The sequence below is a fragment of the Botryllus schlosseri genome, chromosome 5 (genome assembly GCF_051294905.1).
Source record: "Botryllus schlosseri isolate E-star chromosome 5, Bs_hap1, whole genome shotgun sequence".
Lineage (NCBI taxonomy): Eukaryota > Metazoa > Chordata > Ascidiacea > Stolidobranchia > Styelidae > Botryllus > Botryllus schlosseri.
In genome coordinates, this window is record NC_137240.1 from 7,788,123 (window position 1) to 7,813,245 (window position 25,123).

A 25,123-nucleotide genomic window follows, 5' to 3' on the forward strand; every position below is an offset into this window, starting at 1 on the left:
TGCCAAATACTTTTCTCACACTAATACACTTGTTTTCACTTTTCAGGAAGTTGAAACATACTGCCTACAGAAATTGTGTTCGCTGGGTATGGCGATTCTGTGGCAAAAACCAGCGGAAAATCCTGCCTGCATGCGTTGTTACTTCTGTCCGAACAAAATTTACGTGAAATTCTTACAAAGGATTCCAGTTCAGTAACGCCACATTGTGAATGTACAGTTGTATTCCAAATAATAAAGGCATATAACTAATCGACCAAAATAACTACTGTGTCAGGCAGAAAAGCATGTCGGGTTTTATGTCGGGCAATAGCTTCCTCTCTGCTAATTTTGATTATGCTGCTAGTCAGAGGAGGTGGAACGGTCTCAGCACAAACGCTCAACTCGACAGTTTCTGGTCCAGTTCTGACGAGTGCTTGAACTTCTTCGACAAGCTCATTGCAGTAATCTAGAACAGGCATAACAATATGACAAAATCTTATGGTGCATTCAGATCAACGGCAGTTACAAAATGTTGAATTTCCAAGTATCTTGTGGGCCGTACATTCCCCATTTTTGTACTTCGGGTATTTGACCGCGGTGCTCCTTCTTTCGACATTTTCTAAGTTTTCGAGCAATTTTCATTGAAATGCAGGATTGCCAACTGCATCCTACAAAAAATGCATAACTGATGAGGCTAGTAATTATGCCAAAATCTGATATAGGTTGTTTTGAATAGCCAAGACACTGCAAGGTACCTACCTGGCTTTTTGACTCAAATATGGTTGTAGTGGTATAACTTTGGGCAGAAATGATTGAGGAGGGCATTGAATGATTCACTTCCAGCAGTGTTTCCATTCGGCGATATATTGCGTATGTCATTTCCCATTCGCGTGGAGTAGAGAACATTGCAAATCCTTTCATATGACAATGAATCTGAGAATGGATTGTCATAATGGTAAACAACAGAATCAAAGATGCTATTCATTGTAACTTAAATTTAGGCCTATATGTATCAATTTTTATCATGTATATATGCTGAATGGAGCAGTTTGTTTCTTTTTGATGCAGTCAAGTCTAGGCTATTTCATCTATAAAGGGTGTAACGGCATCTACACTATAGGTACCCGTAAATCAAAATCTGGAGTATGAGCAGTTTGTGCAGTCTTGCTTGATTCTCAGTGTGCTACCTAAACCAGACTCTTGCACGTCCGACTCTGATTGACACATTGGACAATGTTGAAAAATGCTCACCAGCTTATTTCTGTCCACAATCACAAAGTGGGTCTGGCTATTCTCCAGACATTCCTCTGAATCTGAATGCCTGCAAATCAATATCTTGGTGGAAGACTTGGTACAAATATGATTACACTGTTCAAGTACTCACTCTGACTCGCCATCTAACTCTGTTGGGTGGAAGCTATCATCACTTGACAGGGATTGGATATCACTTTCACAGTCTTCATAATCCTCCCAGCAATCGGGTTTGGACAGCGATGAAAAGACACTTTGGGTACCGAATATCGCGTATTTGAGCAACCATACGCGACACAAGATGTACCTCCGTGCCTCATCTTCTTCATACCTTCTATATTCACAATCAAATCCACTATCAAAATCAATCCCAACACGAATAACCATCTGTTTACCACACTGAGCTATACCAGGACTTTTGTCGTGTCACTCACATGACGTCATTTCATAGCTGAATGATTTCATATCCGTTTTTCAGCTTTTCGATTTATAATTTAAATTACTTGAAAACTATCATGTAATTACAATTTTTATTATTTTTTTCATATTCCTGACCACATAACGTACGAAATAAGGCAAAGTCATTTTTAAGATGCAGTTGACCTTTAAGAAATCGACGAATGTCAGTCACAACCTTGTCAAAATGGAGCAACGTGCTTGGACAAGATCAACAGATTTACCTGCAAATGCGAACCTGGATATAAAGGCATAGTGTGCGAACAAGGTAGCCAATATCAAACGTATATTATTACTTTCGACAGAAGAACTCCCTTTGACTCCAATTTTCAGATGTTGATGAGTGCTTACCGATGTTCGGACGAGAGAACAACTATACCGACGGTAAGTACGAAGTTATGGGCGCGCGCTGCACATACATATTCACATATATACAAATGCAACGAGAGGGATATCGGCAATAATGAGTAATAACTAGGGAGATTATTTTTTGACCTAAAAGACGGAATATTTTGCACTAATGCACATAATGTTGGAATTGTAGTACTTTTCTACATTTTTTGTTGGAACTGAATATCCCTATACGAAGTAGCATGGCAAGAATAAAGAAAAACAAAAGTTCAACAAAAGCAGTTGTTTGCTGGCAGAATTGAAGTTCGGTGCATACTAGTTGAGCGTCAGTGACACACCTGTTGCTTCATACCGACAATGTTGTCTGTCGACCTTTTTAGACCGGAACCCAATTCTGAGTTTTTTTTAGCACATCGCGAATCACCCAAACTGATCTTTGATATAAGAACCAATGTCCACCACGCAGTCAAGTTTCAGATTCAGTGATATATTGGCGTGAACTTGGAAAAACTTTGCACTTACTAAAATATTTGCTCGTTTTTAAGTTTGTTGGTCATCACGCCATGTCAATTTATTTGTTTTATTCGCTGGTTTATGATGTACAATGACTAGACGATGAGCCATCCACAACAGTAAGCCTGTAGAGTAGGCTGCAAGGTGTAAAATGTCAAATGAAAACTTCACCGATGGTGCAACCTCTACGACACCAACGAAATTCAGTTTGCAAAGAGAATTGACCTCGTAAACAATTTTGACAATTTTTTGACCTGACGTTACAATTCTGACAACATTTTGACTTTTTCCGCAATGTCAAAAAATTATCGCCCTAGTAATAACCAAACAGCAGTAAATTTCTCATCATGAATTCCAATTGGCTACAGCAGAAGTGTCACAATAATCTAGGAATAGTACTAGCGATTGCGCCTAACTCGGGGGCGGGTAACAGACGGCCCCGCGACGGGATTTTGAGCGTCCCACTGAGAATTTCTACCCTGAAAGTGAAATTCCAATCTGAAAGTATTGACAATCTTTTTGCGTGACCAACTGAATCAAGTTTGCCCAACTGATAAAGATGGTCATGAAACTACTTGTTCTGTTCGGGTCTACATACATTTGCGAGCAAACATTTTTGACCATGAGTAGTAGCAAGAGGCTGCGTTCCAATAACTGATGTTTACGGGGACACTGGGCAGTCTTTACTAAGGACTTCTGCATCCAACATGCAGCCAGAGAGCAAAGAACTTGTTCACAACTTAGATCGACCACAGATGTCTGATTGACCTCAACAGCTATTGAAGTACATCAGGTTAATAAAGTAATTAAATACTGATTTTGTCTCTATGCTCTAAACTTAAATTTTACATTAAATGCGATATAATCCTTGTATAGGTGGATGAATACGCGATTAATGTATCGATTCTGTAATCTGGCCCGCCAAGTACTTTGATTTCCCATATCAGGCCCGCAAACATGAGAAGTTGCGCGCTCCTGCTCTAATTCATCGCCAGAGATCCCGAAGCTGATTTTTTCCATTCATATCAGATTTTTATTTCTGCATCACATTAGTTTGTACGATCTGTCCAGAAAGTCTACTATTTTTAAGCGCCGTGTCCGTCATAAACAGTTTTGAGCTCTGAAACTGTTTATTGGACAATATACCAATTTTTAAAATATTTATAAAGTATTTGCTTTTTCTTGAGAAATCAATACAGCCGTACATGAGTGCCACGACAAATCGACATGCTACAATTCGTTTGGCAGTTACGCATGCGTGTGCTACCAGGGCTATTCGGGAAACGGGTTTTATTGCGAAGGTAATTTTTTTGATTTCAAAAGGCGTTATAAATCCGCCTTCATGACTTGTTCTCACACCGTCCTTTAGATCTTGACGAGTGCACATACAGCGAAGAGTTCAGTGGAGATCGTGACGCAGGATACATAACTCAAGGTTCTGGAATTATAAGTGGCACTGGTGATAATTATACTCATCCCTTAAACTTCCTTAGAGAATCTTATCCCCTCTTCCGTCAATGTGACTTCACTATATTCGTATAAAAGCTGTGATGGCAATTCCACTTGCTCAAATATAAATGGAAGCTACGGATGCGACTGCCTTGAGGGCTTCAATGGAGACGGCTTTTACTGCGATGGTAAGATATAGTAATAGTAGTTTTTAACACAACATTTTGTCCGACGCGTGATTGCATCGGATTTAGGATATCTATGCCACTGACCAGTTCTTAAATATGCCCTATTGATTGAGCGTCCGTTCAATAGTATAAGATATACAGTAAATAATTTGCATCAGATCGGGAAACTCTTCTGGACCCCTAGTTTCTTTAATTCTGCGATTCCCAGTCAACGCTTTTCAGCGACTAAGGAGTCGATATCGGGGCTAGCGAGAGACGTAACTAGCTGAAAGACCATCTCCACTTAGAGCTTGGTTTGATGGTGAAGTCCTGAGCTAATTTCTAAGCGTCTCGATCTTGGCAGTATTGAGCCATTGCACGTCAAGGCAATATGCCCACGCCCAATGCCCATTGCCCATTCTCCATTCATATCAGTTGATTCTCCCTCAAGGGAATGCTGCTGCCATCGCTGAAGCCGTTTTAGCTAGTGAGAAATAATGATATTGGACACAGGAGAATATAGTTTATTTTGATATAACAACAAAATGTTGAAACTGTAATCGATTTCAGCATTCTTCCCAAATCTCAAATCAAGTCGCGGGCCTCATTACATGACATCGCTGGCCGCATGCGGCCACAAACCGCGTGTTGATGACCCCTGACGTAAATGCTTCGAGTCGAGTAATCCAGTATCACTCATTATGATGTCATAACAGACAGTAATATATTAACGTTCAAATATGTACCTTTTATGCGAACAAAAAGAATGTAATGCCTGTTATCCAGCACATTAAAGATACTTCGGTATTTTTCCGACCATACACCGATTTCATTGCACTTGGTGACATGTTGTGGGATAATCACGACTTCGGAAATGTGCTATTCCCGGTAATGTTCGTAGCTTTGTGCCTCATGTTTCGCATGCTACGCTACGGCCAATCAAGGTTTTAAGGCTTCAACATGGAAAATTAGTATCGAAACTATAATTCTCGTTAATAAATAAACTTTCAGTGGCAAGGAGCGTATAATTTCAGTACTCGAAAACATTGTCTTTTACTACTCTACTCAAATCATTAAAATTAATCCTCGATTAAGATTCGAGTACTCGAATCATTGTTCCCAGCCCTCCTCACAACCCTGTCACAATGGAGCAACGCGCAGAGACGAGATCAACAGATTTACCTGCAAATCCGAACATGGATATAATGTCTTATTTGTGAACAAGGTATAGCCTAAATCAGTCGTATATATGACTACTTTCGAAAGAAGCACTCCCCCTGGCTCTAATGCAGTTTTGCAGATGTAAATGAGTGCTTATCGATGTTTGAAAGAGAATTTAAAACACAGATGTTTAAATCAGACGCCTCGTCTTTATATGTTTTTTTTAGTTATATAATCGGCTACATATCAAATTATCATCTGAAATTGCAATATTTTAGTTCACTATAAGAGTACACGCCACACGGCATTGTATTATGCTTTAAAGCAGGAGTCCGAGTTGGATCGTCACAGACGCCAAAGTATAGACAACTCTTCGAGACCCCTACTTCCATACCGTGATCCCCATTTTGAGAAGCCTTGGATAGCCTATTTGTATCTATTTTCTATTGCAGATATTGACGAATGCGAATTCATTGCAAGCCACAATCTCAAGTTCAACTACTCTCGTGCTTACGTCGGTAAGGGGGCTACAGCCTGTCTAATATAGGAACACGTGACTAACGCATAGCTGCAGGAAATGCAGGATAGAATCTTATTGCATGGGAAATGACGAATAATAGTTTATTTGTAATTAACCTGAACCTAGTGCCAACTGTTGGCCGGTCACGAAATCAGGGACTGACTAAGAATAAAAATGTATACGAAACTGATTGATGCTTTTCCTTTATCCTCTCGCATACACAAGCTATACATGCTTTTTCCGGAAATGGCTATGTATACTGTAGGCCTATCTATGCGCATGTTCAGTAAACGATGCACAATCCAAAATAGCATCATTCATATTCCCGACTGGTTAGAATGCACGGTTAGCTGCTGTAGTGCCTAGTGGCTCTCAAACTTTTTTAGACCCGCCCCCGTCGTGATAGTAAAAATTTCGCGCCCCCTTATCGTAGAGTTGCAATATTTTGGAATCGGGAAAGTTGAACACTTTAAAAAAAAAATGAACTCAGAATACTGGAGTAAAATCAGGAAAAATGGTAAATTTTCCACGACATTGTGGTTGGTTGACTACAAAAAAGGTCGTCACTTTCGTTCGAACCACGAATTTCCTATTTAGCGTCATTTATGCCCATTTTCACTCGAATCTATCCACTATCTTAGCTCTAAAAGCTGTAAAGAACGACGAGTTGCCAAAAAGGAGGACATTTTCAAAAACTGAAAAAGGAGGACGTATGGTAAAAAAATATTAAAATGAGAAACTGGAAGGTTTGCAATTCCAACGCGTAGTTCGATGGCATGGAAGGTTATCCCAGTTAAGAGACCTCTCAAATATGAAATCCGGACTATTCACAAAGCAATAACTATGAGTTGAAAGCAAATCGCGAGGAACGCGAAAATAATTTAAGTTTATTATTATTTTTTAATAATCATGTGCAATGGTATAGCACGTAACATATACGCTGACACATTTTAGCGATTTGGGTCCCTAATCCCTTCTATTTCTTGGGCTTGGCTCATTTGGATGTACCTGACCAAAAGCTAAATCTAAAACCAATGGCGCGGGCCGCATGCCATTCAAACTTGGCAGTTCTTAACGCAGTGATTCTCAAACTGGGTGCCGCGGCATACTAGTGTGCCGTGGGTCTTTCTGGAATTTTGGAAAATGATTGTTCAATATTGAAGATAAGGTATGCGTTCAAGCCTATCCGACTTCAAAGCGGCCAAATTCCTTCAATAACTGATAAATAAGCAGACGTGACAACGTCCTTGGAACCAATCATTGCATTGCCGATGAGTATATGGTAATTTCCACATCATAATTGGACGGCTATGTCGCGAAGAAATGATTTGAGTTGTTTCGAATCAACTCATAAACAAAACATCGTCCCGCAAATCATGAGGACATCATCTGAACTTCAACTAACACTTCAACAATACTTCTCAAGATTTGCTGTAAACAAGTATAGGTGGGTAGGTAGTGGCTATTCGTCATGCGAACATATATCTTCTTTTCGTTTTGACGGAAATTAAAAGCCGTAAACGAGAGCCACTGCTTGGAAAACGACGAAATGCGGGTATGTTTATCAACAACAAAACATCGTTTCAGTCGAATATATGTTCCTGTAAACAAGTAGATAGCCATTACCAGCACGTGAATAGATGTTTAAGCAACGTTTTGTAAATGTGCCGCGAGCGTTTTATAATTTTTCCATATCGTGCCACAAGCCGAAAAAGTTTGGGAACCATTAATGGAACAAACAATTATTCTCTTCGAGTCGCAGGTGTTCTGTAAAGAAAAATTCAATTGATTACTTTTAGGCTGCCATAAGATGCGTTTCTTATGCGTGCATTTCTACAAAATGTTTACTGAATGATCATTCTCCGGGTAGCTACCAGAGGTGGTCAAAGTAGTCAAGAAATCTACTCAAGTAGAAGTAGAAGTAGCGACGAAAATATCTACTCAAGTACGAGTAGAAGTACTTCCTCCATAAGCAACCTAAAACTACTTGAAGCAGAAGTAGAATTTACTGACTTTAAAAGTACTCAAGTAAGTAAGTAGTTATGAAAACGATCCTAATTCGTTCACATGGATTGTAAAAAAGTGCAAATTGAGCTAGGCGATAGGTGACGAGCTTGATTCATATTGATGCATACCAGCAGGTATCCAATTTTCGATAGCATAAGTATTCGTCCACATCATGGGATGAAAATGATAGTATTGATATGGAAATGCGATGCTAATCCTCTGTTTTCTCGAACAGCACGTTTTAGAAAATATCATGGTACGGCGCCATTCCCCATATTATAAGGCCCGTAGTTTAGTCGAAGAGCAATACGGAGAAGTTGTATAGGATACGGTGTAAACACTTTGCGCGATTAGTAAACGTTAATAAAAAATATGGTGGACCGTAAAAATGCCATATTGTGTAGCTTTATTTCCAGTGCATTACTACACTTGCTTTTATGCTTCAACATTTATGTTATCCAGACAAAAGAGCTGATAATAATTATAACTCAGAGTATATGATACTGGGAATTGAAAGTGAAATATAAATACTACTTCTAAAAGCGGAACATGTATTTCATGTTATTAGTCCAGAAAGTTTCAAAGGTAGTATGCTAAAACAGCTCTAAAACTAAAAAAAAGTCAGAGTCCACTTTTCGAGATTTGAACACGCCATGGACATGCTAGATTACGATATGACAAGTAAATGCTAGATTGCGAAACATCAGTTTCAAACGTTATGATGAGCCATATATTCTGTGATGAATTATTTGATAAGGATGAAGGGCGACAATGTAGTGTGAACGGAACCACGCCAACCCTCTACCTAAATTATATTCACCGATATTTTCGTGAAATCATACTGGTCACTCCGTATCCAGCGCTGCGCGCGAAGCGCGATGAAAATTCTGGGCTTTACTAAACTTTTATGGAAATTAAATGTTGATACTCCGTGAAAACAGCCCCGAAATTCCTCAGGCTATCTTCCCGATTGGAAGATTGAACTACTTCTACTTGACAAACTGAAAATAGCGAAGAGTAAGTAAGTAGATCACAAAATATTACGAAGTAGAGAAAATCAGATCTACTTGAGTAAGTACCAGAAGTAGAGGAAAACTACTCGAGTACTTCTAAAAAGTAGAAGTACTTCGTTACTGACCACCTCTGGTAGCTACTGAGTCGTTCTGATCCACTTCTATTCAAATTCTTGCTTCTTAGATTCAAAAAGCATATTATGCATAGCATAGGCTATGACATGACCTTATAAGCAAACATCATATTTCTCCGTAACTTTGTGTCTTTCCACGCACTCTGCACCGATGCTTGACAAACAGACCATAAAAAGCATCAGCTAACACCTAGCTACACGCATCCACCTGAAAATCCTCATTCAGATATATCTTCTGATCGGTACAACGGCCAGTATCATTCACAATATATAGCATCGGCGTGTAGCTAGTACGACCTTGCTGTGACATTTAAAACCGTAACATAAGTAGAATTATTGACGCTGTTGAAACTTGCACGTTTCAGCACAAATTAAACTCAAGTTCAAACAAGTTCCTGAATTTTGTTTTCTCAGGCGACTTCGCGCCCCTTTCAGATGCTTTTACGCTCCCAGTTTGAGAACCACTGGCCTATAGAAATTTCATATTTGTGTTTGTAAAACATACTGATTTTCGTATTAAGTAATACAGAATGCATCATGTTGGTCACGCCAAAAGTATCATGTTCGTGTCTCTCTAAATAACAGACATCCCCGTGCATGGAGACGTCAGCGGAGATGACTACGACGTGTACAGGGTGCGACAATGTCACGAAAAAGCCAACTGTTCAAACATTCCAGGCAGTTATATCTGCGAATGCATGAACGGGCATTTAGGCGACGGGTTTCTTTGCAAAGGTAGGCATTTAACTTGATACGAGACAGAAGTAATATTCCCCACCATCTCCGGCATGGTTCAATCGACGAACTAGTCGCGATTTACGAGAGTAAGAACTCTTGGTTCCATGGAGGCGATCCCGCAAATCGGCACTCATATGGAGAGCAGGCATTGAGTGAGAGTAGGTGGACCCGAACTTCGGCGCAACAACTCTATCTATCTTTCGATTCGCTACAGTCCTCCCAGGTCCCAGCATTTCCACATTGCAGATAGGACATCTTTGCGATACTGCGTTATCATATGACACTGTATCATACAACGAAATCACAAGGCATATCTATTTAGCATCCAATAACTCGTTTGATTTCTCAACATTGGTCAATATTCAGATACCCCTTTCAAGTAGCCTACTTATAAAATATGCTGCTTGTAACTTGACATCAAGAACTATACTAATAATGATAAATAGATGTGAACATCTCCCCCAATTCCCATTTCGTTTATTAAATATAAACAACCCGTACATTCCATACACTGTCTACTTCGATGTAGATCCGGTTGTTATAGTGACTGCATTATGTCAATGAAACGTGAGTCGGATTATAGTTTCCTAACATACGTTAGCAATAGTCGGATATAGCCCTGGCTATTATGGTCTTGCAATGAGAAATGAAATGAGAGTTTGGCTACAGGTAAGGTAGACTCTCGTGATCATTTTCCGACCACCATTTATTAATTAACACGATATATTGGTCAGCATGTTGCCTTTAAGTTGTGAGCTACCTGTAGTCGATCCAGTTCGTTAATTTCTAAATCCTCATCTATAACACGAGCAAGATTTGTAAATGAGTATGCCGTCTACGCCCTACCTATACGGCATTAGGGTTGCATTTAAAACAAAATTCAATTTAAAACGAAGATGTTTAAAACAAGGCCTTAATTTAAAACATGTTTTAATTGTTTTTTGATTTTTTTAAAGCCATAACGTCACGAATCTTCAATTGTGACGTCATAGTGGATTGACATTGACAATTAAAAATATAGGGTAAAAATAACTCCTTTGATGAAACATATGTACTATTGCTGTTGACCGACTATTTTGAGGGTTCCAACCATCCCATGTCGATATACGTCGGCTATATCGGGTGGTTATTGTCCGTAGGCTCATACAACATGTTTTTATAAAGCATTTGCTTATGGCATAATTTTACAACTTAAAAAAACACAATTTTTTTAAAAGGTATTTTTTAAAACACCGTTTGTTTTAAATGTAACCCTATACGGCATACTAATCTGATCTGGTGTGATGAGACAATGAATATGAATTTCATTTTATTGCAGGGCCAACACCATCAGTATCGCCTAGCAAATTGAAGTCACCAACCGTTAACGTTGTCACCCTTGCATTGATATCTGCTATAGTGGTTTTAACCTTGGCTATCGGCGCTGTTCTTTTAAAAGTAAGTCGAGAGTCAGTACTCAGTACCAACCATAGATGGGGAACGGTGCACTGCATACGTGCAACTTGGAGCCAACAACAAACAGACAAAGGCAGATGGAAGCGAGAGGAAACAATGATGATAGAGTGCGCAAATGAAAGTCGTCCAAAAAGCGTACCTAAGCAAATATCTATGAAAATTACAATATTCATTGTCGTGGCGCAAATGACGTGAATAGGCGATAAGCGCCAATATAGTGTGTGTACATAAAATAACAGCAACAACAATAAGAACTTGGCTAGATGCCCTGTTTCTTGAGAGAACGACGGAACGGTAGTGGTGCGTGATACTATATGTCCTCTTCAATAGGATTTGGCCTCTTTTTTCAGTAAAACTAAAATGTACTCCGAAGTCCGAGGACGCCCAGATCCGCCCTCTCTTTTTGTTTTGAGTTCTAGGCGACTATACCGACACGACTAAAACAGGTCACTTCACCACAAAGCTCACGTGAAAATCACACGTGAACTGCCGCGGATGTTGACTAATGAAAAAAAGGTAAACCGAACGGAAACTGTCCAGGGAAACCAGGATTTAAGGTGCGGACGCGGAGAGTTGACCTTATTTTAATCGACCTATACCGGGTCATCAGCATTCAATTTCCCCGCATTTATTTCTCTCTTTGTAACTTGAAAAGTGCTCTCTTTTCGGATCTTAAAATATGGTACACCGTACCTAACACCATGAAGCGAAATATGCAAGCATACATATTAGTTATTGCCAATTACTAGCTCTAAGCAAGGCACTAAAATGTCCAATATATGGTCGTTGTAATATATCATCGAATCTCGATACCGTCTATCGTCAACATGAAACTAGACTCACCATAAGATCAATAACTACTTAACCCTATATCCTTGACAAATTAATAGATAATGCTTTTTGAGAATATTGTAAATTTGTTGCTTATGATGTAAGCCTACTCGTAAGAGACAGGCAAAGCAATATTCTGCAGAAGCTATATTACACGTCCTCAGACTTGTCAAACTACTATATTTTCAACAAGCACAACTAGAACTAAAACTAGAACTACTCATCGCTTTTCAAAATCCGCAACTAGAACTAGAACTCACTTGTCAAAACCCGCAACTAGAAGTAAAACTAGAACTAACGACCTTTACAACTCCGCAACTAACTAAAAGACAACCAACTGGATTAGTGGTTCTTGACCGGTGTTTCAGGGAGCACAATATAAGTAATATATTAAATGTGTAGTTAGATGTGTAATATGGTAGATTTTTGTTTTTGTGACTCACTGAAAATTCGGGCTTTCCCCGAAGGCTTGCAGAGTAGCGTACGACTATATAAGATAACTAACCTAACCGCAGTTTAGTCATTTATAATAGCATAAGGCCCGCAGGCCAAATCCGGATCGCGATAAGTTGCTTGAAATTTTGAAGTATACATTTGACTGATGAGTGTGCTAATTAAAACCATGGGGTGTATAAATTGAACCGAAAATGTGTTTACTTTGAAGGCTGTTTAGTGTTTATTCGTGCACCGTATGCGTAATCTAGATTCAAAATGAAGTCGATATAACATGGGTTAATTTAAGTCGAGATTATGACATAAACACGCAGGCTGAGGCTGCGAGAGGGTGAATTTCGGAATATCTGCCAGCGAAACTACCAAAACAACAAGGCTATTTCACCAAGCTACACACCTCTCGGAATGCAGTGACCAAGCTGAAATATCCCATACATTGTCTTAATAGAAGGACGTGTCTGGGGTTGGTGTGATTAATAGGAGTTACCAATGTTTTTTGTTTACCATTGTTTTGAATAATCACGCGGGATAAATATTATTTTTGTACTCTTACTCTAACTGCCCAATTTCCTAATGGTAACACATCCACTGAGAAGCTTGTGTTAGCAATGTAATGCAGTGCTTTCAACTTAGAAATGATCAGAAATTAATACGCCGCAGAATATATAGCGCAAACTTTTGACTTGACCCGCTAATTTATTTCCTGATTCTCATTCTGAGAAAAATAATCGCCCACCTCTGGAGTACGGGTTCCCAGGTGATTAAATGTTGAGAATCGTACCGAACTGAATGTCATTTCCTAGGCAATACTATAGTTTTTATTTCATCGGAAATATTAGACATGGAATCGGCATTTCAAAAAGACGTGGTTTCAAAATTGAAATGAGAGAGATATATACCCCAAAAACCCACACGCTGGCTACGCCACTGTTAGTAGTGAGGGCTCTGAGCTGGCAATGGCTGCACAGTGCACACTTCACAGTGCACAAACATCATTCAGCGGATAACCGGTATATAGATTCACGCAAAACGAGAGGTGCTTTTTAGTTGTTCGGCAACTAATATTTTTTTTCAAATGTGCAATATGAACTACTCACTTTTCGATATCCGCATCTAGAACTAGAACTACTTAGAAAAATCGTCAGTTAGTAGACCGTCAACTAACTAAATGGGTAGTTTGTACGTAGAAGTCCGCGCGTCATGCTACTCATCGTGCTCGACGCGTTTGTAACACCATCATTGGTTATAATGAGTTCGAAATGAGTTTTTGTGAACAACACGCGATAAAATTATCCACACATACACTCAAGATCCAGAGAAATGAACTAACCGGTCATAGTAATAATCGCAGTGCTGCGCGTCAGGAAATATGTATAGGTCTAGGCTGCTGCGTGTAATTCATTTTTACAAATTCCTCTGTTCCCCACCAGAAACCACTGAATTCCGCAACGGTTGGGAACCACTCGTCTAGGCCATAACGATGAACGGACTTATCTTCCGCTACATGACAAAAATTTGTATTTTCCACAGATCAGACGTTACAGGCGCACCGGCTTATTTGCAGTTACACTCTCGCAGATTGCAGGCGAAGCGAGAGGATATAGAACTCAGTGCGATGAAGATGAAGATATATTCTAAAATCTTAATTGCTTATAGAGATTGCTGCAACTTGATTTGTTGTATTGAAGTTAATACTCGCATTTTTACGATATTAGCATAGCCTATATGCAGATAGCAGTAGTTTTACATGTATTATGTATGTTCGATTACTTGAAACAAAACAACAGCTTATGTTCTTCAGCAAATGTCACATGTGTCATTTTTAAGCTCTAGGCAACTATAGCTCAGAGCTTTAACTTGTAAGTTACCGACAGCACGCACACGTAGCCTAGATAGCGTTAACAGATTGGCTCAATGTATTGTTGTATGTCACACAAAATCATAATAGCTAATCATTCAGCGGTTATATTATTTTTATCTGCTCAAGACACAATGCAGCCTACAATACACACCGTCATGTAATTAAATGGATAATGTAATGAATAGCAGAGGTGGTCAGTAACGAAGTGCTTCTATTTTTTGGAAGTACTCAAGTAGTTTTCCTTTACTTCTGATACTTACTCAAGTAGATCTGATTTTCTCTACTTCTACTTCGTAATATTTTGTGATCTATACTCGGGGCTGTTTTCACGGAGTACCAACATTTAATATTCATAAAAGTCAAGTAAAGCCCAGAAATTTTGTTGCGCTTCGCGCACAGTAGTTATGGGGTGACAAATATATTTTCACGAAAGTATCAGTGAATAAAATTTAGGTACCGGATTGCTTGGTTCCGCGCACACCGCATTGTCGCCCATATTAAATATTTCATCACAGTAAATAATGCCAACCACAACGTTTGAAACTACCGTTTCGCAATCTAGCAATTGCCTATCATATCGTAATCTAGCAGCCCATGATGTGTCCTGCTAATCTGAAAAATCCTGCTTTTTTGAACGATACACCTGTTTTAGCAGATCACCTTTGAAGCTTTATGGACAAAAGACATGAAATATATTTTCAGCTTCAATAATGTGGTATTTGTGTTTCACTTTTAATTCCGAGTATCATACTTTAAGTTCTGATTACTTTCAGTTCTGTTGTCCGCAGAACATACATGTTGAAATCTCAAAAATGATGGGTATCAATGTCTCATTTTATAGAGTAGGCTATAGATGATTGATAAAAAAAACGCATTGAGGCTGGAATAAGCTCACAGGAAAGTCGTTAAGATTTGTCGCAAAGGTTTTGAAGTAGCTACTGACGAGTGGGCGTGCCAGCGACCATACAACGGCAACAACACTAGTAATCACGAAATCACGGCTCTCGATAGGCTAATCGGCTATGCTTCAATGATCACGGCGGTGGTGGCTTGCTGATTTGCTGTTAATGGAGACCAGTGTTGCCAATTTAGCGATTTTCGCGCTAGATCTAGCGATTTTTCATCTGGTTTAGCGCCAAAAAATATGGATCTAGCGCCTAGCGATAAATCTAGCGATTTTTGAAAAAGTATTTGGCGATTTTTTAGCGATTTTTTTCCGAAAATAACCAATAAAGATCAGTTTTGACTGACATAACATCAAGTTGTGGAGCATTTCTTGCTCCATAAAAATACGTTCGGACGATTTGTCATAGTTGAGTGACTTTGGATAGTAGAGATACGCAACTCCTGGCGGTTACGCATGGGCAAACAGTGTATCTCTTCTTGCTGAGTAGCATAATTGGCAGTGAAATTTAATATAATTGACCACGATCGAAAGATAGTTTTCGCAGTGATTTCGAAAATACAAAATAAAGTCTCGTCCGGACAATGGAACCATGCACCCCGAAACAGCCCTCAAAGTTTGAAAATCGGCAAAAGCTTTAAAACCGGCATTGCTCCAACAATGGCACCGCTGCAACACAATGGACATAACAATGACCAATTTCGTCCAGCGATTGTTCTGATTAATGCCGATTTTCAGGTCGTTCTATTGTCTTGACGTGAATTTAATTCGTATTGTTGGAATCACTGTGACACGAGCTTTCGTTTAGGACCAGAGTAATTACATTTCACACCCCGGGTTGGTCCTCAGATTATTTTCATAATGTCTCTATACCTATAGTGGCTGGCAAACCCGGTTCATGTCGTGTTGTGTCGGGTCAAGTCGCATGTCGTGTGCACGTGTGTCAAGTCGCATGTCGTGTTCAAGTACTTCAACACAGTTTAGAAAAGAAGTCAAGCGCATTTCCGCGGTACATCGCATCACGTATTTACGAGCAAGGCGCGCGCTTATATAGTGAGCGGGTATGCCTGCACACCAGGTCATCAGTCACGTATAGCGATCATTGAACTAGAAATATGGTAAGTGACTTTGGTCCCAGACGAGTGAAATATAGCTGAGAAGAATGCATTGAAATAATGGTTCAATTTAACGCCTTTAGCAATTAATGTAGATTTAGCGCTATATTTTAGCGCTTTTTTCTCAATATTTAGCGATATCTAGCGATTTTTGACATCAGTTTTAGCGATTTTCTTCCATCCGGAGTTGGCAACACTGATGGAGACTGCTAACAGCGGTGATTCTGTAAGGCATTGTAGGTTGGTCGGCAGCTAATGATTTAAGATTAATTCAGGACATGTCGAGTTACTAAATACATGATAATGAACAAACAACAGCTGCTTCACATAAACTTAAAGCATGACTGGCTTATTGTGAAGGAAACCGCAGTAGCCTACATGTCTGTTTTGACCGAGGGAAAGCGCAGAACGCGCGGAGAAATATTGCAAAGGCTTTTATGCAAGTCAACTGTGTTCGGTACCATCAACAATCAGTGACAGGCCGAACACTGTTGTTTCGATGATATGGCCTAATGATAAAACATCTTCCCACCCCTGTATCAGTGTATCATACAAGTCGTTTTGATGTCACTTTATAAGTTTGGTCTGATACTGGATTCGTCAGTAAAGCTCCAGAGGTCGCGGTAAAGCGGTGAAAGTTGTCGTTGCTCCAGATATATCGACAGCGCTTACACATACCATACGAAACTAAAATAATATCTCCTTTCGTGAGACGAGCGCGATTCCAAATTCGCATTTCGACACACGGGGATCATTACTTTCCTCGGCGGGTCTCATTTGATACGTGCGGCTCAAGCTGCGGTCGCTGGACTATTCCACGCTGGTCAGTTCGGACAGTGTCGAACACGATTATTTTATTTGAAGCGCGGAGGGGGGGCTACGATACTAAGTAACTAGGTACTAACTACGATACTAAGCAGGCCGTTTTAAGGTTTTATCACCGCCATTCATTTTGGCAGCACACACACCGCATGGAGTCGCAAGGTCGCATGCAGCCCGAAACGTTATTTCTAGGTCGTCGCTTCTATAGCGTGAAAATGTCTAGCGACGAAATGCCGGTTCATATAATAGACGTGCTCACTGCTCATGCACGCTGCACCCTGCTAGATTAAAGCATCAAAACGGTTACATACGATAAGTTGCCGTTCTTTCATAATTGCTAATACGGTTGGACTCATTTCTGTACAGTGTACACTGTACACTGCATATTTTCGCGGGATCAGGATAAATAAATTCTGCCCTAAAATACTAACTAATGTTGATTTACGAAATACGTTTGGGTCGCCCACGAGCTTTGTACATTTTAAAACTTTCTGTTTTACTTTTTGCTAAACATGATTATAATATGTCGTTTTATGTCAAATCATTTGACGTGCCATGAAAAATCCTCTCGCATGTCACAAATGGCACGCGTGCCGGGGTTTGCCGACCCCCGGTGTAGCATTCATTTGCTAACAGCGTTATCACTGATTTTAGTTCAATAATAAAATTAATCAGCCTGTTTCCAACACAGATAATGCAAAATATCTCGGGGTATTACTGGACTCGGACATGTCCTAGAACGGTCATATTCAGTCCATAAACACTAGATTATCAGCGTTAAACGATTCATGCCATCCTGGGTTATTCTGATACTCTTCAAATCCTTAATCCAATCGAAGTTACAATATGGCATCATCTGTTGAGGGGCTGCCAGTAAAACTGCACTCGAGCCACTGTAAAAACTACAACATAAGGTACTCCGTATCATAGTTAGGGCCCCACAGGGGCCTGATTGTTCATCCAGCAAGTCGCTGCTGAAGAGATTCGGTGTCCTAAACATGGATGATAAGCGGAAACTATAAATCGCCAAGTTTATGTATCAGTTCCACTGCGGTCGTTGTCCGGAATATTTCAATGACTTTTTCACCTCGGAATCAAAAGCGCACAAGTACAACACACGCGCGTCCACGTCGTCCAAATATCATATGATCGACCGAAAAGATCATCGCTCCATCAAATATGCCGGACCCGATATGTGGAACAGTATCCCGCTGGCCATCCGACAGTCGACGAGCATGTCCACATTCAAGTCGAAATACAAGCAATTACTACTAAATGAATACTAGTGCATCCTCAAGATTACCGGACCGCGACTGACCTATCGATCTCGCCTTCCATGACATTCCACCCATTTCTTGTTGCTTGCTTTTTTCTATACTATCTTCCTTACTTTTCATTCAGTGTGCATGCCTCCTCTTTACATCGCCTATAGGCCAAGGTGGGTGTCTGATTCCATAGACTTCTCCAAGTCGCTTCGACACCTTCCTATCTTTTTATTTTATCGCATTTCTGTGGTGTATTGAACTGATAAAATTGCTAATAAACCAATGATGATGATGATTTTTGAGAATGCAGGTAAATTTCTGACTCGGCCCGCCAACGTATTTTTGCTTCTCGATCATTTGGCTCGCGGAGGAAAATAACTGCCCATCCCTGCTCATGATAGTTTACGATTGTTGGAGATCGTGAAACCATTTTTGTCGATAACTGCTTATAAAGCCATGACGTCACTTCATCATCGAGCCAAGTCCAATCCACCGAAATGGCAATGCGTGGTGATGAGTACACCAATAACTATTCTATAGGATGACAGAGTACAACTGACTTGGAAACTACGCAATCAGGTTAACACTTTGACTGCCAACAATCCTAAATTTAGGATTTTACTCAATCCCATAAAGTGCCAGCGATCCTATAATTAAGATATTTTTCAAATGCGTACAGTGAAGTCCGGAATTGGTTCTATCTCCGGATCACGGGTGTATTCGACGCTACTGAATATGCTTGTTGTCATGAGCAACCATTTTCGTTACCTGAAGACTTTTGTTCAAAATCACATATGTATACAGTAGGTCAACCTTTTTTGGGTTTGACCACTAGGTGACTTCTCATAAAAAGAGCAGCCAAAAAATTGCATTTTTTTTATAATTCCTTGATATTAAAAAAATTCATAAGATGCACAAGGTTTACACTTGTCAGCACGCCCGATTCCAGTTAAATATCCAACTAGTTGAAAATTCATTGTTTCCTGGCGTTTACTGGTAATTTCCATAATATGCCTTGGCAGCTAAAGTGTTAATGAAATGACAAATAATATCCATAGTCTATATACGTCGTTCCAATATATCGCATGACAGGCCTGTTCGAAAAGCGGAAAAGCTGTTCCTATGCCATTAAATTGCGCTTGAGATTATAGTGGTTTACGACGCTCACCACAGCTTCTCAATCAACACTTCCCGCAGATTTTGAAGCCGAAAAATAGCGACCGGCAAATTCGAAACCAACGCACTAGCGGTAACGCAGCCGATAAGTAATACGTGGCGTAGGCCTACAATAAAATACAAAGTGCATCGCGCAAGAACAATGCAGCCAGTGAGGGCAGGTATCAACTAGAGGTCGACTGATATTGATTTTTACAGGCCGATACCGATACCGATATTTCGACGCTCACAAGGCCGATAACCGATATCATAGGCCGATATTAATATGGAAGGAGCAGTGAACAATTTCGCCAAAAATATTATATATTAGGCAAGATGGCACTTGTTCATGCCACAGAAAGGTCAACAAAAAACGAGAAAACTGAAATCGAAAAGACTTATTGCTTAATTGTGCACATTCGTTGAAATTTGGGATAACTCGAAAATCAAAACATGATACAGAATTGCAGACCAGTTCAGAAAAGGTAGATTGTAATGCAGGAAGCAAAGTTTCTCTGCATGCTCACCAAATTAAACAATGGTAAATCTGTCATATATTATCCTTTGCGTCGTCAAGTTCTTGAGATTGATAACACGGGGCATTGAATTTCCAATATTTTTATTTTTTTTAAATATAAAATATCGGCCGCGATATCGGCCTCCATAGACCGATATCGATAATCGGGCAAGCTCTAAATATCGGCCTCGATAATCGGCCATCTCGATAATCGGTCGACCTCTAGTATCAACGCCCCTTTCGTCAGAGCTATTTCAAGTCTTTCTTGTAGCTTCAAAAACCGCGTTGTTCCAGATCTCCAGTGCAACTATACCGACTAATGTGGTTATGATGATGACGACATGATCCATCCCACACACAAGACACCCGGTTGTCGCAGAGTCATTCCGTATAGTATACACTAAGACAGGGGCGAGCAACTTCTCCAGTCGGCGGGCCGGATATAGGAAAATTGAGTACTTGGCGGGCCGCATTGCTGAATCGATACATTATTCGCACATTTATCCACATATACAAAGAATAAACCGTATTTAATGAATGTATTTTAACGACAGCAATGTAACGTCAAAGCCATTTCTCGCCAATAATAACGAAAACAATGTGGATTTGAGAACACTGTTGTCGTTACAGGCACTACCATGTCTGCTTCTCTCTGACCAATCAACACACGGTGCAATCCTTAATTAAGATTCTAAGGCGTTCGATAAGCCCAGTTTAACGAAATATATTGTTAACGCCATTTTAATAGTGATAAATGAGGAGTGTTATAAAACCTTACCTAATTCCCTGAAGTGAAAACCCGATAAGACCTTTGTGAGTCGTGTGAAATCGAGATAAGAGAAATAAATCGTACGATGTTTTGGTGCATATATTCTCTCGTGGCTAGAATATATATACGCATGTAATACCACGTAGAGACATTCATCTATTCAATTGGCAAATTCAGAAGTACTGTTACGTCTTCGTACATTGATTCAATAAAGTTACAAGTCGTGGAGACGGAAACAAAACATTCGTCCGTGTGATCATCGAATACCTGTGCAATAGACAGGCTTCGTGGTACGTCAGCCAACGAGCCAATCCACGGCGTGGATTGCCGGTCGTCGAACGGAAAGATATACGCAACGAATGCTACAAGTAACCTTCTGGAATCAGATTACACAAATACAACATCTACAAACATTCGCTCTGCGTTATACCCAGTACCCCAAATTTACCGAGATATCAATTCATTAGGGTTTAGTACAGTGGTTCTCAACCGTTTTGTCTTCGCGGACCACTTTTGGACCGCCACGGACCCCGCAAGTTTTCGTTCAAAATTAGCACAATTAGCGCGCAACCGTTATCTGTCTCCTGTCTTGTGTCTAGTGATAAACATCCACACAATGACTTTTCTTGAAAATAACATCACACGATATGTAAAAATTGGGTAGACTTTTATTATTTTGAAACGAAGTTTGCAGCTGTATTTATGTCTTGAAAATCCGCGTCTTCGATTGGATATGAACAAGTGCCGAAAATCCATTTCAACAAATATATATTGGTGGCGAATGTAACATGAACGCGTAACGCTTCCGGCGACAGCTTTTGGTATGAGTTTTTATTGTACATATCACGTCCAGCCTGGTCATTTCTATCTAACATCTCATCGTGAAGTTATTTAGTGGTTATATCACAGGAGACAATGGTTTGGTGACGAGGTTTCAATTCCTTCATTGGGACAGATTAGAACAAAAATTCAGGAATTTCTATTACAAACGACTGTTTACTAATTTGCTGAAACTGACAACTCCAAATCCACAATGCTATCTCAAACATTTCATTTTTTTCACAAACCTCAACAAAACATCTCTAAACAGCAATATGTTTGCATCGGGAGGCTATTGGTAATTTGACAATTAAAATGAGTTATCACAGCTGGATATTTGATCTCAGACGAACATTTTAATGATGTGAGTCCTAAAGTCTTAGCAATTGTGAAGCGAAACTGTCTAATGCTCTTCCTAATTAAAAATAAAAATAAAAATTAGGTTAACAATCACTTTACAAATTACGAGGTTTCGCGGACCCCCAGGGGTCCGTGGACTCCCGGTTGCGTAGGTGACGAGATAGCGTGCTTGTTCAACTGTATGACGTATTTTATCTCGATATTGAATTCATGCGGCCCTCGGCCTCTACGAAATTTGAAATTGGCCCGCAACCCGTTTTGAGTTGGCGTCCCCTCGCATAAGCGGTGTCTTACAAAAGCCTAGAAGTGTTCCGTGCTACAAGTCGACGGTTACGGAATCAAAAATAAGAAACATCGGCCTGGTGTAAATGACCATTGTAGTCGACAAACACCATGATTACCACAAATGGCATCAGGGTTGAGTACATCGTAAATGTCGATAATGCAAGTCTTCTTGCTTCGACGAACTTCTGCGTAAGCTCCGCTCACTGCGCTTACATGTGTATGATGACCAGACATGGGATAATCGCGATTAGTAATCGTAATCGATTACGACGATTACAGCATTTTCAAGTAATCGTAATCGCAATCGATTACATTCGAAATAATTCCGAAGTAATCGTAATCGTAATCGACTACTTCCTATATCTAATCGATTTCTTTGTGAAAGAGCGATTACTTTTTATTTGTACAAGGACTATGACATAACCTCAGCATTCGTGAACAAGGAAAATACATTATACCAGGTTAGTGATAGCACAAACGTCTGATTTACAAACGCCACTGCTCATTATTACGTCAGAGGTATTAGCTTCGCTCATGATTGCGTAAGAAGTATCCAATCATAGTAAATAGATATTCGACGTAGAGTAGACGGTACATTGTAGCGTGATATATGCGTGCGTGCGATACATCAGGTTATCAATACACCAGACGCCACTACCTCGCAGCAGGATAATAATCACCATTCTGCGTAGTTGCAACTGGTAGCTTATGTATTGATGTTTATGGTTAATAGTTATGCTTAGTTAGACGCAGTTTGTCTGTTGGTGTTTGGCGAGCAGCAGCGGCCTATATAGTACGTACTTATGTACATTGTACGGGTACACCGGGCAAAGACTAGAATTTTTAACATTACGATTTCCACACGATGCTGATATATATCATAACAGAAGCATTCTTTGCCGTTTATCGTAACAGCAGCTTGCAGTATCTGTATTAAGTAGAAAGCAGAATTTTATGTTCACTTTATCTTATTCTCATATGACTCTATACTTGAAACCGGCGGCAATCGTTATTTTGCAATTCTTTGCTTGCCGCCATAGCCATCCGCTTCTATGCCATGTTAGCGTGGGGTGCTGCTAGAATGAGGACCGAAACATCAATTCTTCCTGCACTCCAAAGTGGCCCCAATTTGGTGGCCAATTTTCAAGTTGAAGACTGAATTAACGTCGATAATATAAGTAATTGCATTGTATTACTATTCATTTTTAATCCTATCTAAGACCCCGATAGTCATAGATTTACCAGTGGAGCTGGGGGAACGTAATTCATAATGATATCACCTGGTATGTTGTTGTAATTACTTCATTGTATGTTGTTAATTCATGACCGCAGGTCTGCTATATATAACATCAAAAGATATTGCAGTCACCCAAATGTAGATGACGAGAAGAAAAACTTTCGTGAGACGCCCGCACAAATAATTGCCATGTAGGCCTATTTATTCCTCTGTGGGTGGCCCGGGTGGCATTTGTATTGTGGGCTCGGATTTAAAGGATAGGATTATTAGTCACGCACACCCAGCGCGGCTATTGACATTGGACACATGCTCAAAGTTTTGGCCAAGGTCTTTCTTTAGTAATACACTTCTTGGAGTCGTATGTTGGCCGAAACTGCATTTGTCTTTTGGTATGTGGTGGCCCGGTAATGACCGGGATCGAAATGCTTATTCCAGTAAATTATGCATAATTTTTCATGAGGGTGAGAGGCATGCATTTCAAAATCAAGCTATCAGAGACATTTAAATCGCGAAGCCCGAAAAAAAGTTTCCAGTTAAATAAATCTAAACTTTATAATTTATGTTGGTTTTACCGGATAATTTTGAGTCCCCTTTAAGCGCGCTCACCACCTTATTGGGGTGTTTGGGGTGCAGAAGTTACGAACTTGGCAAGAATGCAAATCTTTGGAAGCGATAAATCGTCCCCTGCAAAGTTGGGCAATGGGTACATTATGACGTAACAAGCAAATGGCGCATCATCTATTGAGAAAGTTGTTATCTCATTAGGCCTTTTCAACGCAATCCTTATAATGTCTTCAATGTATCTTCGAAGATTAGTTCTAAGAAGCAAAGTAAATGTAATCGTGAGTAATCGAGATTACTTTTCAAATGTAATCGTAATCGTAATCGACTTCTTCCTGATTTTGCTGTAATCGTAATCGTAATCGTAATCGCGTGAATCAGAAGTAATCGTAATCGCAATCGATTACATGCTTGAAGTAATCACCCCATGTCTGATGATGACATACAATCACTAAAATTTGACGTAGTAAGCAAGTAGTGGGGAATCTCGGAAGACTGGGGCCGCGAGCCACATTATCATGTGAAACGGAAAACTGTTTCGCAGGCCGGACAAAATCCCTTCGCGGGCTCAGGAAAATCGGAAATTAGATTACGGTTAAGAGCACAGATACATTTCACAATTTAGATTAGAATTAGATTACCGGCATTCCGCTCTGATTAGTACAAATAGACAAATAGAATAACCTAGTTTTGCACATCTGCTTTTCCAGCGTGCTTCCCGAACGGTTTAACAAAGGTTCTTACGACGACAGTAGCTGGCAGGGTTAAAAAAAACGGATGAATGAGCAACAACTTGAGCATTGTACAAACGGGAGGGTGAGAAAATGGAGCAGCGTTTTAACACATCGCACGTAAGCGGCCGATATAGCAATCACCGTAAATTTGCATCAACATCGCGAGTATCGATTACAAATCCGATAACAGACCGCCACAAATCCCCAATCAACAAATTTAGAAGCGCGCTCACTGGCGACA

The 25,123-nt window shown here is 39.9% G+C and overlaps 2 protein-coding genes across 8 annotated transcripts in view; one reads left to right on the forward strand and one right to left on the reverse strand.

The window, feature by feature from the left end:
* Positions 1–25,123, forward strand: part of LOC145438860 (uncharacterized) — a 131,739-nt gene that overhangs the window by 59,813 nt on the left and 46,803 nt on the right. For 2 of the 6 annotated variants that reach the window (XM_080316221.1, XM_080316226.1), the window contains 9 exons: positions 1,841–1,954; positions 2,020–2,070; positions 3,738–3,851; positions 3,920–3,985; positions 4,044–4,187; positions 5,780–5,845; positions 9,587–9,736; positions 11,058–11,176; positions 14,009–14,283. In XM_080316221.1, the coding sequence (XP_080172347.1) occupies positions 1,841–1,954; positions 2,020–2,070; positions 3,738–3,851; positions 3,920–3,985; positions 4,044–4,187; positions 5,780–5,845; positions 9,587–9,736; positions 11,058–11,176; positions 14,009–14,116 (932 nt within the window). In that variant the 3' untranslated portion in view covers positions 14,117–14,283. Of the gene's footprint in view, positions 1–1,840; positions 1,955–2,019; positions 2,071–3,737; positions 3,852–3,919; positions 3,986–4,043; positions 4,188–5,779; positions 5,846–9,586; positions 9,737–11,057; positions 11,177–14,008; positions 14,284–25,123 lie in introns of those variants that run through there. The other 4 variants (XM_080316225.1, XM_080316224.1, XM_080316223.1 and 1 more) reach the window with 4 other exon arrangements.
* Positions 229–1,761, reverse strand: LOC145438863 (uncharacterized). Of its 2 annotated transcripts, XM_080316232.1 has the most exons (5): positions 1,364–1,761; positions 1,231–1,300; positions 739–912; positions 506–647; positions 229–445 (listed from the first exon to the last, which is right to left on the reverse strand). In XM_080316232.1, the coding sequence occupies exons 1-4, from the start codon at positions 1,615–1,617 to the stop codon at positions 618–620; spliced, it is 528 nt and encodes a 175-aa protein (XP_080172358.1). In that variant the 5' UTR covers positions 1,618–1,761; the 3' UTR covers positions 229–445; positions 506–617. The 2 variants fall into 2 exon arrangements, with proteins under 2 accessions (XP_080172358.1, XP_080172357.1); XM_080316231.1 differs by having other exon boundaries at positions 330–445; positions 506–912; positions 1,364–1,617.